An 18,495-nucleotide genomic window follows, 5' to 3' on the forward strand; every position below is an offset into this window, starting at 1 on the left:
GCTGGCTTTTCGGCTTAAAAAATGGAGATGAGCACCAACCCTGATTTCTGCTTACTCCTAATCAGGACTCTGCAGTGTTTTGGTTCGGAACGAACTGCTTGCCTTAAGTCAGTCAGTCGGACTCAACCAGACTTAACATCCTTAGAGGCTGCGAGGTCTGTTGGAAACTAGGCAAGTGGGGTTTTTATATGTATGTGTGGAATAATCTCCAGGGTGGGAGAAAGACCTCTTGTCTGTTGGAGGCAAGTGTGAATGTTGCAATTGGCCACCTTGATTAGCTTTGAATAGCCTTGCAGCTTCAAAGCCTGGCTGCTTCCTGCCTGGGGGAATCCTTTGTTGGGAGGTGTTAGCTGTCATGCCAGACTCCACAGAGAAGCCAATGAAATCCACAATCATGTGGATAATTTCAACAGAAAGGAGGAAACCATGAAAATTAACAAATTCTGGTATCAGTATTTAAAAATATCTAGAATCAGGACAGTAAATAAAGACAACACTCAGAAAAAGGGGAATTCCAGACAGGAAACAAGCAGGGCCAGCTAATGGCTCTCAGCAAAGGATTCCCCCAGGCAGGAAGCAGACAGACTTTGAAGTTGCAAGGCTATTCAATGCTAATCAAGCTGGCCAATTGGCAACATTCACACTGGCCTCAAACGAACAAGAATTCTTTCTTTCTCCCACCCTGGACATCCTTCCACAGATAGATAAACCCCACTTGCCCAGTTTCCAACAGATCTCTCAACCTCTGAGGGTGCCTGCCATAGTTGTTGGGGAAACATCAGGAGAGAATGCTTCTGGAATATGTCCAGACAGCCTGGAAAACTCACAGAAACCCAATAATCAATCTCTTCCCTGTGTTTGCAACCCATCCATCGCTTCTTTGTTCCCTACTTCCAGCTCCCTCCCAACATTGGCCACCGTTGTCCAGCTTCAAAAGCCTTACCTTCGATAATGTGTTTCCGCGACAAACCCCTTTCGGTCTCGGCCCTTGGAAGAAAATAAGAAGATTTGTTAAAACATAGGTATTAAGAACCTGGGTTCATTTCCTCCCCAACATCCCTGGGTTTGTAAATCTCCAAAAGGATCATTCCCGCTTTTGGCAACAACAGTCCTAATTAATCCACTATCAGCACACTTTTCAACTGATGTTAGTAGGTCCCTGTTTCTTTCTCTTCCTCCCACTTTTGTCTAACTTCAGTTACTGACAAAGGAGTCCAAATTGCAAAAGGATTCTGTGTGTCATTAACACAAGGTGCATCTACACTGTAAAATACTTCAACTGCCATGGTTCAAGTAGAAATAATCCGAAAAGGATTAAGTTCACAAAGACAAGAGTGCCAAAATCCACAGCGTTATTGCAAGCATAAATCCATATACAAGGCAACACGAACTTTTTCAAGGTATATCCTTCAAGAAAACATAGGCATGAACTTAAACAGGAAACTTGAGGATACTGGAAACATGAACTTGAGAGCAGACACAGCCATCCTTTGGCAACGTTGTCTCCTCTGAGAAGCGTGAGGCCCACATTACTTAGTTTAAGCCTGACCAAGTGGCCATAAGATCATGTCGAACACACCTGGGCTTCAAGGTCTTCTCACAGATTGTCTCAGATCATCTAATTTGTCTATTTTTCACTCCCTCCATTCTCAAACCTAATCTGGCTTCTCAAGAAAACTCCCCATCAGCCAAAGGCCGTTTCCCAAGAGAACTGGTTTCACTATCCCTGGTTGCTTGGGAACGATCACAAAAATGCAAAACATAATCCCTCCTGGCACTGACAAGACTCATCACTTTGAACACTCTGAAACCCATCAGGCCCCTCGTCCTCCGACATGTCAAAAAAGTCTGAAAAATGCTCAGCTGCTTGCTGAACTACAACAGGATAAAAGCCAGAGCTCAAGTATGCTTATTAAAGCATTGAACTAAAAAAAAACAAGGTCAGAGGCTGTACTATAAATCTCTGCTGCTGATCAGGACTCTGCAGTTTTTTGGTTCGGAGCTAATTGCTTGCCTTGAGACAGTCAGTCCTATGTGCAGCTCGAGAAAGAATTCACATACCTACCCAGTAGGTGTTTTGTTTGTTTATTTACCCCCACCTCACCCCGACAGAGAAGGCTAGTGACTTTGCAAGACTACAACTTCCCAGAGTTCCAAAGCATTGAGCTATGGCAGTCAAAGTGATGTCAAACTGTATTAACTAAACAAAGTAGACACAAACTCACACAAATGTTCCTCCTTTCCCAGTGTCTCCTCCCAGGCTCAATACCCCCCAAAAGTGTTGACTACTTACTGGCCTCCCCAGTAAATCTTTGTGGTGACGACATAGCTTGAACGCCTGCGGAGCAGAGAAACGAGGGGAAAATTAGTAAAGCAAAGGAATTCAATACAGCCAGCCCTTCGCTTCCATATATGTTAGGGGTTCAGAGACCCCATGAAAGTGGAAAAAATGCAAATGGGCAAACCTCTAGGTCCTGCCCTAGAGTTATGTCCTGTCTAGCAATTTCTATGAGATTCCTAGATATAATAATAATAATAATAATAATAATAATAATAATAATAATAATAATAATAATAATATCAATAAGAGTTAAGACTTTATATTGGAAAGGCATGTAATGGAAGAAGATTGAGGTCCACATCTTCCAACCTGGGAGGTCCTGGACTACAATTCCCATCACTCCCATGACCATGAGGATGATGGGAGTTGTACGCCAACGTATCTAAAAAGTTGGGGAAAGTTGATTTTGATGCCAAAGAAATCACATCCCAAAAAAAGTGGGTTATTAAGGGACGTTACCTCCATCCTTTGCTCTTCAGAATGTTCCCCAAAGTTTTTTCCGCTCTGATAAACAATGAAAGAGAAACAATGTTTTAGAAGGAGTTGATTGTGGGTGCATCTACACAGTGGAATGAATGCAGTTTTACACCCCTTTAACTGGTACGGCTCAATGCTATGGAATTCTGAGAATCATAGTTTTTAAAGATCTGGCAAATAGTGCTGGTTGCTTGCCAAACTACATGATTCCAAAAGCATTGAGCCATATCAATGAAAGTAGTGCCAAACTGCATTAATTGTACAGTGTAGATGCATTCGCTGAATTATTCATCAGTGAAATTACAATTTAGACTTTAATATTATATACACACACACATATGTATACACACACACACACACACACACACACATATATATATATACTAGCTGTGCCCGGCCACGTGTTGCTGTGGTTTCGTCCTAAGTGGGTTATTGTTTGTGGAAACAAGTAAGAATGTTGTAATTAGTCACCTTGGTTAGCAATGAATGAGCTTGCATGGTTGCTTCATCTCTAAGGGAATCCTTTGTTGGGAGGTGTTAGCTGGCTCTGGTTGTTTCCTGTCTCAAATACCCTTATTTTCAGAGTGTTGTTCTTTATTTACTGTCCTGATTGTAGAGTTTTTTTTTAAAGCTGGCTACCAGGTTTTGTTCATTTTGATGGTTCCCAGGAACCCAATAATAATAATAATGATGATGACTCTGAGGGGGAATCCTTTGTTGGGAGGTGTTAGCTGGCTCTGGTTGTTTCCTGTCTGGAAATCTGTCTTGCTGTGCTCAGTCACGTTTTGAAGCCCCACCCACCTGGCTAACATCACCAAGTTTCCAAGGGGGAGGGCTCTGCGCATGCGTGGTTTGTAATATTGGGTTTTGGGGGGTTTCTGTAATTTGGACCTAATTTTATAGGGTTCTTTGATGGAAAGACATAGATTGGATGACTATGTCTTTTGTGGCCAAATTTGGTGTGATTTGGCCCAGTGGTTTTGCTGTTTACTCCATGGGAATTATGCACATTACATTTATATATATATATATAGATGCCTATTAGTTGGTTGGTACAAATGAGAAATATATATATATATCAAAACAGAATGGGAGTAACAGGTTTCAATGAGCGCCCGAAGATAGCCAGTGGCTTTTTGCCTTGAGTTTGCTTTGACTCCGAGCGATAAAGGCCACAAGTCGTTGGAAAAAGGACAACGTTCGGTTGCAATCAGCATCACAACGTTGTCGCATTTCTGAACCTGCTCTTCTACCAGAACGGGTCAGCCTGGCTCTTGTTTGGTTTTGCTGTCAAGTTCACTTCTGCGTTTCTTCCAGTCTCCAAAGACACTGACTAGAAAGCCCCAGAGGAAAGCACCGATATAGAATTGCTGAAGTCAGATGACTCCGCGGGTTCATCTACACTGCAGATTTAATGTAGTTGGACACCACTTGGAGTTCTAGCACAGGCATGGGCAAACTTGGGCCTTCCCTCCAGGTGTTTTGGACTTCAACTCCCACAATTCCTAACAGCCGGTAGGCTGTTAGGAATTGTGGGAGTCGAAGTCCAAAACACCTGGAGGGCCCAAGCTTACCCATGCCTGTTCTAGCTGGCACTTTTTGGCTGAGATGATGTTCTCAAATTGTGTTAATTCTGCAGTGTAGACACACACCCAGCGATCCGGGCACCTGCCACTTCTCCTCAATCATTCCCGACTTCTCCGCATCATCTGTTTGTCCGTTCGGAAGCTTTCCGTCACCTCGCCTGACCCTTGCGACAGATTGCCTCTCCGTTCCTTGCCCGGTCCAGAGCCTCATTCCTTCCTTCCTTGAGCATCAGCTCACCCTCAAATCTGGCCTGACAGAATCATGTCATGTATTTTCCACTCCTGCCTCCTGAAAAGCCCTGAGACAGCAGTTTTCCGTGATAGTATCTGGCAGGCAGAAGTAAAACGGGGCAAACCGGTGAGCAGCAAGAAGCAAGATGTGGGATGCATCTACACTGCAGCTTTGACACCACTTTAACTTCCATGGCTCAATGCTATGGCATCCTGGATCATGTCTAATTTGATGAGGCATCAAACTAGGTCAGAGAAGGCTGAAGGCCTTGTGAAGTCCAACCTCCATGAGACCATAGCAATGAGCCAATGAGTCCAAGTGCGTTGAACATTAGGCCATGAGTCTGGGCAACTTCTGGATTCTCCTCTTGGCCACAGAGACCCATTATGGGACACCAGGTGGGTCACACAATCTCAGGTTAAAAGAATATAGCATTATGGGATTGCCTTAGGGTCACTGTAATTTGGAAATGACCTGAGGGCAGACAAATAAAAGGGGAAAGTGATGAGTTGGCTCAACGACGGCATATACAATGACTTTGCAAGACCTGTGGATCTTGGAATCGCCAAAAGTCAAAGCTGATGGCAAATGGCAACAGCAATGCCACCTTGAGTTGCAATACTGGAGTAAAATGGTGATGGTGATAGTCATCGTCATCATCATCATCATCATTATCATCATCTACATGGCAGATAGTTCTTTCTCCTGGCATGGATATACAACACAACTTGAGTTGCAATATTGGACTAAAATGGTAATGATGATGATGATGATGATGATGTCAATAATAATAATAATAATAATAATAATAATAATAATAATAATAATAATAAATAAATAAACTTTATTTATATCCTGCCACCATCTCCCAGAGGGACTCGGGGCAGCTCACAAAACACTCAAGGTGTGAGGCAAAATACAAAATACAACAAGTGCAAAACAAAACATAGTCAATAAACAGTAAACACAACATCATAAATTCACAGTACCCCTTGGCAAAAACAATAAAATACAGCAATTGATTATGATGATCATCATCATCATCATCATCTATTGCTTGTAGGGTTATTGTAATTTGAAAATGTCTCGGCACACAAACAAAAGGGAGTGGTGATGGATTGACTCAATGATGGAATCCACAGCGGCCAATGACTTTGCAAGACCTGTGGATCTTGGAATTGCCAAAAGTCTTAAGCAAAGCTGATTGCAAATGGCAACAACAAAGCCACCTTGAGTTGCAATACTGGAGCAAAATGGTGATGGAGATGGTGAACATCGTCGTCGTCATCATCATCATCATCATCATCATCATCATCTACATGGTAGCTATTTCTTTTCCCTGGCATGGATATGCAACCCTGCTCTGTGGGATGTATTTCTGATTGACACAGTGGGCTTATGCAACCCAAAGCTACACAGAAGATAGTCATGGGATCCACCCCCTTTTAGTGGAAAGTAACTGAGGATGAAATAGGTGGACATACTTTCCAGAAGCGTAGACCTCAGCCGTGTCAAAGAGGTTGACTCCGTTTTCATAAGCGATGGTGAGCACATTCTCTGCCATCTGGAAACAGAAAGGAAAAGGTAAACGATGGGGCCCTGGACGAGGAGCAAAGAAGGGAAAAGAGGATTTCTGATCATGAGTGCTTACCTCGTCTGAAATCTGTGATCCGAAGGTCACCCATGTGCCTGCAGGGGGGAGAAATGGAGATTTTTGAGAATGACACATCCAAAGGAGATTCTGAAAACCATCCAAGAAACCAGGGGATTCTGGAAGTTGTTGCCCTCAAAAGGAGTGGGGGATGTTGTAAGACAGGCATGGGCAAACTTCAGCCCTCCAGGTGTTTTGGACTTCAATTCCTGGGGGGGGGGTTCCAAAACATCTGGAGGGTCCAAGTTTGCCCATGCCTGTTGTAAGCTCAACAAACCAAGTGTTTCTCCTCCCAAGAACTTACCAAGCCCAAGACAGGAAACACGAAGTCCTGATTTGCCCAGGTTCCTACGGAAAAGAGAAAGGAAAATAAATGGTTAAAGATGATGATTGGGTAGATTTTAATTTCATGGTAAATGAAAAATAAAAGGATATAAAGATTAAGGATCTGTCTTAGTCCTATATCAGATCTAGTCTAGCACCAAATCAAGGGTGTTTCTAGTCCATAAATAAAAAATAGAAAGTTGTGAACACCAAAAATCTATCTTAGTTCAATATCAGATCAAGTCCAATATTGGACCAAGGGCATCTCTATTCCAACATCAGACCAAGATCCTACCTAGTCCAACAAACATATATTAAAAATAAAAACATATGAAGACTAAGGACCTATCTTAGTCCAACAACAGATTTAGTCCATGCTCAGACCAAAGATCTATCTAGTCTAAGCTCAGACCAAGGGTATATCTAGTCCAAGCTCAAACCAAGGGCATATTTAGTCTTAGCTCAGACCAAGAGCATATCTAGTCTAAGCTCGGACCAAGGGCATATCTAGTCCAAACTCAGACCAAGGGCATATTTAGTCTAAGATCAGACCAAGGGCATATCTAGTCCAAGCTCAGACCAAGGGCATATATCTATTCTAAGCTCAGATCAAGGGTATATCTAGTCTAAGCTCAGAGAAAGACCTATCTAGTCTTAGTTCAGACCAAGGATATATCTAGTCCAAGCTCAGACCAAGGGCATATCTAGTGTAAGCTCAGAATAAGGATCTAGCTAGTCCAAGATCAGACCAAGGATATATCTAGTCCAAGCTCAGACCAAGGGCATATCTAGTGTAAGCTCAGAATAAGGATCTAGCTAGTCCAAGATCAGACCAAGGGAATATCTAGTCTAAGCTCAGATCAAGGGGATATGTAGTCTAAGATCAGACCAAGGGCATATCTAGCCTAAGCTCAGACCATGGGCATATTTAGTTCAAGTTCAGACCAAGAGCATATCTAATCCAGCATCAGACAAAGGCCTACCTGGTCTATATATGAAAAATAAAAAGATGTGAAGACCAAGAACCTGTCTTAGTCCAATATCAGATCTAGACCAACATTGGACTAAGGACCTTGATCCAACATCAAACAAAGGTCCTATCCAGTCCAACATCAGGCCAAAAACTTATCAAGTCCAACATCTGATCAAGGATTTGAGGACTATGAGGGAATTGGAAACTTTGGGAGTGAAGATCATCTTGTGGCCTTCTAGATGTCCAATTACAGTGTCCAGCATCTCCACCCAGGAGAGCCAATAGCAAGGTGTGATGAGACTCAAGCTGAGCGACATCTGAAGGTCAACAACACTCCTTTAGAGGGAACAAGTGAGAGTCAGAAAAATGGAGCAGGGAAGGAGAAATTAAGTGCAGCCACATTATTCTTCACATCAGCTGCTCTCCGATGCGCAACGGAAAACACATTCAGGGGGAACTAATCCATTATAATGGGTTCAATATGCCTTCTATGTGCGCCTCGCAGTTGAGTGAGTCAAGCGGTAGTTGGAGCCGGGACTCCGGGTGCCACGTTCGGAGAGAGACAGAGCGGTGCCCCCAGAGATGCCCTCCGCACCCTGCTTCTCCTGTCCCCATGTTCATTAGCGCTGCCATGCGCCTCTCGCAGCTTCATTAGCGAGCGGAGCCACCGCTGTGAGCAAGAAGGGAGATAAAAATAGATGGGAAGCCAAACTCGGGGCTTGGAAACGGGGTCACCGCTGCGCCGGCTTAGAGGTTCCAGGGGAGATAAAGTGGGAAGCGGTGGGATGGCATGGGACAGTGATTTGGAGAACAACCTTCAGGCGGTGAAAGAGAGACAACAGATTTTCCACTCATTGGCATTTTCCATTTGCCACTTGGAAGAGCAGAGAGTAGGTTTGTGCAAAGATCCCGTAACAAAGGCCAACTTGGGCCCTCTAGGTGTTTTGGACTCCAACTCCCCCCATTCCTAACAGCCTCAGGCCCTTTCCTTTTGCCCCTCCACCACTTAAGCGGCGGAGGGGCAAAAGGAAGGGGCCTGAGGCTGTTAGGAATGGTGGGAATTGGAGTCCAAAACACCTGGAGGGCCCAAGTTGGCCCTTACCTCCCTTGGTGGGTCCCAATGGCTTTAGATTCATCTTTTCACATGTCCAAAGTTAGGGAACATAGCCTTTGGGACCCTGTTCCAACTCTATGGGTCTACCTTGGTATTATTATTATTATCATCATCCCAGCTTCCTTTCTTAACACAAAAACTCAATGGCATGTGGCCTCAGGACTACCTTTGAGACCTTCCCATTTCCTAGACTTTTTCATAGAGGAAAAAATAATGAATTGTCTTTTCAGGAAATCTGCAGGAAAGGCAACTCGTCATTTAAGTATACTTGTTCCATGCTATTTGATACTGTACTTGTTCAGTTCTAAGACACACTTGTTTCCTACACAAGTTTCTCTAAATATGAAGTGTGTCTAAGACTCACAGGTACGTATATCCTTTTCGTTGTTGCTGTTGTTGTTGGGATTGAAATTAGGCTGTGTCATACAACCAATGGCATTTTACAACTGAAGAAACACGTGTACAGACACAGCAAGTTATGAACACGTTCTGTAGGTTTGTTCTTAAATAACTTCAGTCAAATCCATATATATATATATATATACACACACACACACACACACACACACACACACACACACACAATCTTGGGTATCTGACGTTGTCTGGGTTATTTGAAAAAGCCATTTTTGTAATTGTACAAAATGCATAAGGTTGTGGGTGAACTAAAACTCACATCATGTCAGGTTAACCCCAAGAAACTCCATCACTACTTAAAGTTTGTGTTGTTGGGCAAGTTTGCTCTGGAAGCATCATCGTTGGGGTTCAGTGTGCTCTCTGGCTGTAGGGTAAACTACAACTCCCACTATGGTGAGTCAATCCTCCCAAACCCCTCCAGTAGGTTGAATTAGTCATAGAGTTTCTGTGTGCCAAGTTTGGACCAGGTCCATCATCAGTGGAGGGCACAGTTTCTCTGGTTGTGGGTGAACTACAACTCCCAGAAAGGAAGGTCCGTTCCCCCTAAACCCCTCTAGTAATCAAATTTTGGCATATCAGGTATTTGTGCCAAGTTTGGTCCAGATCCATCGGTGTTTGGGTTCACAATGCTCTCTGGATATAGATGAACTACAACTCCTCCAAATCAAGGTGAATTTTCCCCAAAGACCGCCAGTATTTCTTGCTGGTCATGGGGGTTCTGTGTGCCAATTTTGGTCCAATTCCATGTTTGGTGAAGTTCAGAGTGCTCACTGTTTGGAGGTTAACTATACATCTCAGCACCTCAAACTCCAAAATGTCCAGGCCAATTCCTCTCAAAACCCACCAGTATTCAAATTTGGGCATATTGGGTATGCATGCTAAGTCTGGTCCAGATCCATAATTGTTTGGGATCATAGTGTGCTCTGGACGTAGGTGAACTACAACTCTTATAAATGTCTCCAAACACCTCCAGCATTTTTTGTTGGTCATGAAACTAACTGTGTACCAAGTTAGTTCCAGTTCCATCGTTGGTGGAGTTCAGAGTGCTCTTAGATTGCAGGTGTACTATACATCCCAGTCCCTACAACTCCTATAAATCATGGTGAATTCTCCCCAAACCCCTCTAGTATGTTCAGTTGCTGATCAATTCCTTTGTTTAGTGTGTGCCATAGAAAAGAACAGGAAAGGGTTACGGGAGAGGCAGTGGGCGGGGTCATGCAAATTCCACACTAATGGAGAGAAACACTGGGATGTCTGTGTTGGAGGAAAAACAGAAAATCTAGGAGGAAATTGTCCCTGTATGAAAGCCTGGTGGTGGACAGTATGATGTTTGTGGAAGACACTGGCAGAGGTTGCACATGTTCACGGCGCTCACTATAACTTGTAATGTCATTGGAGAGAGGGCCACTGGTGTCTCCTGAATAGTGGGAGCTATAGCTGTTAGTGAAGGCAGGAGCTTGTCTATGTAAGTGAACACCCCAGCCACATACACACATATGGATTTTCACTTTTATTGTGTGTATAGATAAATTTTAATCATGTTGTACCCTGTCATAAGCAATAAGGAGAAATGGGTAACACATTACCATTATCATCACCATCATCATCTCTCTCTGTAAAAGTCAAAACATATATGTTTGCCTGCTGGAGAAATAACCCTGCGTTTCCTCCTTTCCCCATCATGTCTCTCCAGACTTCCTTCGTTTGTATGGGTCCAAATGATTTGAAAGCAGAGGGAGCATCAGGGTCAAATAAAACAAAGGGAAATAAAAGGGTCTGAGAGCAAGCGATGGCTATGCCAACTCCGCCGTTCCTTGCCCTCCCCATATCAAGGGAATAAGTATCGCTGTCCCCCAAACGCCAGCTGGCGCGTTGATACGGATCATGCCTTGGCCTCATAATTAAACCATAAGGGATATGAAGGAAACAGATGGCAAAGGCAGAGGGGCCAGAAACGCAACCCTGCCGTCCCTGCCTTGCACCGACGGACCAGAACCAAGGCATAAGGGAGTCACTTTGCAGGGACCAAAAAATTCCCCAGAAACTCTCCATTCACTCCATTTACATAAAAATCAATCATTTCCACTCCGTATATATTCATGGGCCAACTTCGGCCGTTCAGGTGTTTTGGACTCCAACTCCCACAATTCCTAACAGCCGGTAGGCTGTTAGGAATTGTGGGAGTTGGAGTCCAAAACACCTGGAGGGTCAAAGTTGGCCCATGAATATATACAGAGTGGAAGTGATTGATTGAAGTGAACTCAAGAAAATCAGTCCAGTTTCATACAAGAGCTGGACCAGTGTTGGGTGACATTTTATTGGGATCACAACTCCCGAGTTCTCCTGGCTACCATAGCTATTGGCCAAAATGAATGGGGTTCATGGGTGGTTTAATCCAAAATAGTAAACTTTCCTCCCCATTTGCTTTGCTGGGGATAGATTAAAACCACTCTGAACATTAGGGTTGTCCAAATTTTCGTTATGTTTCTCGTTTCGTAATTATTTCTGATTGTTCTCGTTTTTTGAAACAAGTATTGAAACGTTTTCCCTGGGCGCAACTGGCAATGTAATTCGAACCATCGTTGGCCCATTCTCTAATTGTTTCTTAAAATTTTCGTTAAATTTTTTCCTTCCAAAATTTTTTTAAAATATTTTTTTAATTTTTTTTTAATTTTTTGTTTGTTTCTGCAACCTAACATGAATGGGAGCCTAGCGCAGCCTAACTTGGCTACCGCTCCCTGGCCAATCAGAGACTTCCACGATGGCTGAAAAAGGTGGGGGCTAGCATCCTCCGCGTCCACGTGGAGGATGTCTATAAAAATCCCCTCCCCAACTGAGCCAAGCCATTCTGGGCTAGGATACCGAGGAGAGAGGATGGTTCACGTGCGCTGGGAAGCTGCTTGCTTGCTTGGGGGAGAGAGGGCTAAGTGACTGTTCTGGCTATAGGGGGTAGAGTGTCTGTCTGTTGTTGCTGGTTCGATATTGTGGGTTTTTTTGGGAAATTGGCTTGGGGCTTGTGGCAGAGTCCTTGCTGTGGCTTTAGGGAACTTTTATTTTCCAAAGGACGTCTGCGTTCCTGCAAGTGCAGAGATTGGGGTGCTTTACTTTTCTACTCCAGAGGGAGTCCCTTTGCCTTTCTGTTTTCTTTTTTGGAATTTAGCAATCACCACATCAGCCCTTCTTTGCAATCCTGAAAGGGGGGGGGACTTGAAAATAATAGTTTCCAAAGGACGTCTGCGTTTCTGCAAGTGCATTGCTTCCCTCCCGCTCCGTTTGTAATCCCAAGCCCCCGGGCTGAGTGTTATTGCAGCAATCACAAAGACACACATTGTTTTCAAACCTAAAGGGTACATTGGAAGAAATAGTTTCCAAAGGACGTGGGGCACCCGCCAAGGCAGTGCTTCCCTCATGCTCCATTTCTATCCCCAAGCCTTGGGCTGAGTTTTATTTCTGCAATCACAAAGTCAGAAATTGATTTGATTCAATAGAGGGTCCACAGCAATTTATAGTTTCCAAAGGACGTTGCTAATGCTGTCAAGGCATTGCTTGGCGTGTGCTGCATTTCTAATCCAAAGTCTACACAAGTAGAAGAGGGACTTTTACAGTGATAAGAACCCAATTGAACAGGAAATAAGACTTTCAAACCAGGAACAGGTTTCTTCAAATATTCAAAAATAGTGTATTATAAAAAGTTATGAAAATTTGCCAAAAATCATAGGAGAAAGGAAACATTCTGCAATTTGTTGAGCAAAGAGTGTGGAATGTGTTCTCCCACTGTACCAAATTTGATGAGGATAGCTCAAGAAATGAGGGCAGGAGACCCCCAGAAAACTCCCCCCCGGTTTCCTGTTTTTTGGCAATTGCGCATGCGCGTCCGCCATTTTAGAAACATTTTAGAAACATTACGAATTTTCGGAAATATCCGAAAATTTTGGGTGAAAAATTAAGAAATAATTTCTATATCGAAGAGCCGGCACCCCCTACTTTAGAAACGAGAATTGAAACATTTTTTCCATCGATCGGACAAGCCTACTGAACATATATTAGCATTTGGAACCAGCACAGGTAAAGGCAAAGATCCATAAAGATGAAAAGATGTGGATGATCCGCTGTGCTTTTGACTAGACAATCCCGTAGTCAACTTGGTCCCAAATAATAACAACAACAACAACAACAACAACAATAATAATAATAATAATAATATAATGCCCTTGCAGAATATGTAAAGCAAAGTGAAGAACCTGCTTTGATTGAAGTAAAATCAGAAACTCCTCAAAGCACAGCAGACAAAAAACCAGTACAAGAAAACCGCACTACAAACTAGAGCTGACAACTGGCACAACAAAACATTGCATGGAAGGTTCCTTGACAAAATTGAAGGAAAAGCTGATAAGGAGAAGACCTGGCTCTGGCTCATGAATGGGACCCTGAAGAAGGAGACAGAAGGCCTGATCCTTGCAGCCCAGGAGCAAGCCATCAGAACAAAGGCAATTAAGGCCAAGATTAAAAATCAGCTGATGACCCAAAATGCACACTGTGCAAACAAACCGACGAAACCATTGATCATATCCTCAGCTGCTGAAAGAAAATCGCACAGACAGACTACAAACAGAGGCACAACTATGTGGCCCAAATGATTCATTGGAACTTATGCCTCAAATACCACCTCCCTGCAGTAAAGAACTGGTGGGATCACAAACCTGCAAAAGTATTGGAAAATGAGCACGCAAAGATACTGTGGGACTTCTGAATCTAGACTGACAAAGTTCTGGAACAAAACACACCAGACATCACAGTTGTGGAAAAGAAAAAAGTTTGGATAATTGATGTTGCCATCACAGGTGACAGTCGCATTGACGAAAAAAACAGGAAAAACTCAGCCGCTATCAGGACCTCAAGATTGAACTTCAAAGACTCTGGCAGAAACCAGTGCAGGTGGTCCCGGTGGTGATGGGCACACTGGATGCCGTGCCAAAAGATCTCAGCTGGCATTTGGAAACAATAGACATTGACAAAATTACGATCTGCCAACTGCAAAAGGCCACCCTACTGGGATCTGCGCGCATCATCCGAAAATACATCACACAGTCCTAGACACTTGGGAAGTGTTCGACTTGTGATTTTGTGATATGAAATCCAGCATATCTATCTTGTTTGCTGTGTCATACTTATAATAATAATAAAATTATTTTTGTATGCCGCCTCCATCTCCCCAGCTGGGGACTCGGGGTGGCTCACACAGGGAGCAAGCCCAACATAATCACATAAAATCATAAAATAACAATTTAGACATCAGACAACACAATTTACAAACAATTTAAACAAGTCATAGTTATAATCGACATAGTTAAAATGTCCAGGCATTAAAGGTCCAATACAGGATAACATCTGGGCGATAATCAAAACTGATTTAGGGAGTGTCTATTACAAATAGGACATACATCAAATAGATACAACAGGTAGGGAAGATAAATTTGAATGGGAATCAAACTAAAAGTAAGCAGGGCAAGTTTCAGTGTAGATATGGCCCAGGTTATAACGGATTTGTCTACTCAAAAGCACAACAGAACAGTCACGTTTTTAACTAGGACATAAAATCTCAGCCTGGCACTATACTACTGTTCTCTACCCAGAGATATTATGTTCTATGTTACATTGCCCTCCATCCCTGATTTTGTCGTCTGATTTACGCACTTTATCCATCAACTCTATCCTCAAAATTGATTTGCACCAGTCCGCCTACCCATGCCCAGAAAACTGATAGTTATTTCAGGTTCACTGGTTGTTGGTTCAATGGTCGCCTTATATAATCTCTCTATATAAAAATGTAATGTGCATCATTAGGACAGAGTAAGCAATAAAATCACTGGGTCATATCACACCAAATTTGGCCACAAAACTAATCACTTTCCAAGGAGTGACCATAAAAAAAGGAAAAGAAAACAGCATGCCCGTATGTAGAGAGCGGACAGGCTATTTGGTGCAATTCAAGCTGGCCAAACAAGGATTCCCTTACAAAGGAAGTAGCCAGGCTTCAAAGCAGCTCTTTGATTGAAGGTGCTACTCCAGCTCACCAAACAAGGATTCCCCTAGGTATAACACAGCCAGGCATTGAAGCTGCAAGGCTATTCAGTGCAATTCAACCATAACAACAAAGGATTAACCTTGTAGAAGGTGGCCAGGCTTTGAAGCAGTGATACTACTATGTACTATTGAAGCTGACCAACCAAAGATTCCCCTAGGTAGCAAGCAGTCAGGCTTTGAAGCAACAAGGCTATTCATTGCAATTCTAGCAGTCTCAAAAAAACATTCCTCTAGAACAAAAGTACCTAGACTTCCAAGCAGCAACCCTATTCCGTTGCATTCCAGCTCACCAAACAAGGATTCCCATAAGAAAAAAATGACCAGGCTTTGAGGCTGCAAGGCTATTCACTGCTATTCCACCTGGCCAACAAAGGATTCCCATATGCCAAAGCAACGCGTGGCTGGGCACAGCTAGTCTGGTATAATGTTGCTGTTTTATTTTGCTTTATGATATTGTTTTATGTATCTCAGTGTGTTATTTTAACTATGTTGATTGGGCTCGTCCCCATGTAAGCTGTCCCAAGTCCCTCCGGGGAGATGGAGGCGGGATAAAAAAATAAAGTTATTGCTATTATTATTATTATTATTATTATTATTATTATTATTATTATTAGGTTTCCCCTTGACATTAAGTCCAGTCGTGTCCAACTCTGGGGGTTGGTGCTTGTCTCAATTTCTAAGCCGAAGAGCCAGTGTTGTCCACAGACACCTCCAAGATCACGTGGCCATAGGCATGACTTCATGGAGCACCATTACCTTCCTGCTGGAGCAGTACCTATTGATATACTCACATTTGCATGTTTTCGAACTGCTAGGTTGGCAGAAGCTGGGGCTGACAGTGGGAGCTCACCTTACTGTCAGGATTCAAGCTGCCGACCTTTAGGTCAGCAAGTTCAGTAGCTCAGTGGTTTAATCCGCTGTGCCACTGGGGGCTCCTTGGAACCAGCATAGGAATTAGTACTTTTACCATCCATGAAGGTGGGATGAGTAATTTTGGTGGGTTGAGGCACTTCATTACTGTTAGGATTTTCTGGCATTCAGCTCACAGCAAGCAGAGCGTGAAGTGCCATGTGGCTGTAAAAAAATTAGAGCTTAGGAAGCAAACATGCAGAGTTCTGTCGTTAAAATCACAAAAGGTATATTTACAAAAACAATATCTACATTTCTTTATAGTAAAGAACTGGGTCCTAGCTACTCTCTAACTCCATCTCTTCTAGGGTTCATAAGAGGGGAAAATCTACAAGCACAACATCTCTCCTGACACACAAACAGAGAGAGCTCTCAATACACTCAGATGTAAAAAGCAGACATTTGAAACAAAGGCATGCACCTGCAAATATCCATTCTACAAAATCAATCAGGGTGAGAGCAGAAAGAGAGAGAAGAGAACGAATAGATGCATCCCAACTCTTATTTAGGAGTCAGGGGGAAAGGGATTCTCTCAGCCTATTCCTAAGCTAACTGTTCCTCATTGAGGACTGCAGACTTGGGCAGTGTGGAGTTGAATTCCAACACTGACAAATGATTTATTAGCAAAATCTCTGAGGGCTTGCAACCTATTAAGGTGACTAATTGCCAAGAGTCCCCCCTCCCCAAAAAGGGAAAGTGGGGGTGGGAGTGGGGGAGGCAGATAGAGGTTGCAAAAAAGAGCAGAACTGATGTCCCCAGGAACACACATGAAGTAGGGTAACTCAGCTTTTCTGGGCATGAGCAGAGAGTCCCCCGAAGGGGAGTTACAAAGCCGTGAATGCTGAGAATTTAGTTATTTCTATCTTCCAGTGAACTCAGAGTGCTGAACACAATGCTTCCTATTGCTCCCCTACTTTATTTCCACAACAACAACCTTATCGGATAGGTCAAGTGAGGAAACAAAGGTCACCGAGTGAGTTTCATGGATCAGGGAAACCTATAACCTTGATTTCCTAAATCCCAGTCCAATATTCTAAACACATTCTGGATTGCTGTGAGTTTTCTGGGCTGTCTGGCCATGTTCCAGAAGCATTCTCTCCCGACATTTCGCCCACACCTATGGCAGGTATCCTCAGAGGTTGTGAGGTCTGTTGGAAATTAGGCAAGTGGGGTTTAGATATTGGGTTGGAGAAACAACTTTTGTCTGTTGAAGGCAAGTGTCAATGTTGCAATTGGGCACCTTGATGAATGGCCTTGCAGCTTCAAAGCTTGGCTGCTTCCTGCCTGGGGGAATCCTTTGTTCATAGAATCATAGAATCATAGAATAGTAGAGTTGGAAGAGACCTCAAGGGCCATCTAGTCCAACCCCCCGCTAAGAAGCAGGAAATCGCATTCAAAGCACCCCCGACAGATGGCCATCCAGCCTCTGCTTAAAAGCCTCCAAAGAAGGAGCCTCCACCACGGCCCGGGGGAGAGAGTTCCACTGCCGAACAGCCCTCACAGTGAGGAAGTTCTTCCTGATGTTCAGGTGGAATCTCCTTTCCTGTAGTTTGAAGCCATTGTTCCGTGTCCTAGTCTGCAGGGCAGCAGAAAATAAGCTTGCTCCCTCCTCCCTATGACTTCCCCTCACATATTTGTACATGGCTATCATGTCTCCTCTCAGCCTTCTCTTCTGCAGGCTAAACATGCCCAGCTCTTTAAGCCTCTCCTCATAGGGCTTGTTCTCCAGACCCTTAATCATTTTAGTTGCCCTCCTCTGGACGCTTTCCAGCTTGTCAGCATCTCCCTTCATCTGCGGTGCCCAAAACTGGACACAGTATTCCAGGTGTGGTCTGACCAAGGCAGAATAGAGGGGGAGCATGACTTCCCTGGATCTAGACGCTATTCCCCTATTGATGCAGGCCAAAATCCCATTGGCTTTTTTAGCTGCCGCATCACATTGTAGGCTCATGTTTAACTTGTTGTCCACGAGGACTCCAAGATCTTTTTCGCACACACTGCTGTCAAGCCAGGCGTCCCCCATTCTGTATCTTTGATTTCCATTTTTTCTGCCGAAGTGAAGTATCTTGCATTTGTCCCTGTTGAACTTCATTTTGTTAGTTTCGGCCCATCTCTCTAGTCTGTCAAGATCGTTTTGAATTCTGCTCCTGTCTTCTGGAGTGTTAGCTATCCCTCCGAGTTTGGTGTCATCTGCAAACTTGATGATCGTGCCTTCTAACCCTTCGTCTAAGTCGTTAATAAAGATGTTGAACAGAACCGGGCCCAGGACGGAGCCCTGCGGCACTCCACTTGTCACTTCTTTCCATGATGAAGACGACGCATTGGTGAGCACCCTTTGGGTTCGTTCGCTTAGCCAATTACAGATCCACCTAACCGTAGTTTTGTCT

The 18,495-nt window shown here is 43.6% G+C and overlaps 1 protein-coding gene across 2 annotated transcripts in view; it reads right to left on the bottom strand.

Annotated features, from left to right (window-relative positions):
- kcnab3 (potassium voltage-gated channel subfamily A regulatory beta subunit 3) overlaps window positions 1-18,495 on the bottom strand; it is a 46,785-nt gene that overhangs the window by 16,433 nt on the left and 11,857 nt on the right. For both annotated transcript variants that reach the window (XM_062983861.1, XM_062983862.1), the window contains exons 2-7: window positions 6,592-6,635; window positions 6,288-6,325; window positions 6,121-6,200; window positions 2,801-2,845; window positions 2,294-2,338; window positions 944-987 (exon numbers count right to left, since the gene is read on the bottom strand). In XM_062983861.1, coding sequence (XP_062839931.1) covers window positions 944-987; window positions 2,294-2,338; window positions 2,801-2,845; window positions 6,121-6,200; window positions 6,288-6,325; window positions 6,592-6,635 — 296 coding nt within the window. The remainder of the gene's footprint in view (window positions 1-943; window positions 988-2,293; window positions 2,339-2,800; window positions 2,846-6,120; window positions 6,201-6,287; window positions 6,326-6,591; window positions 6,636-18,495) is intronic.

Source organism: Anolis carolinensis, chromosome 6 (genome assembly GCF_035594765.1).
Source record: "Anolis carolinensis isolate JA03-04 chromosome 6, rAnoCar3.1.pri, whole genome shotgun sequence".
Taxonomy (NCBI): Eukaryota; Metazoa; Chordata; class Lepidosauria; order Squamata; family Dactyloidae; genus Anolis; species Anolis carolinensis.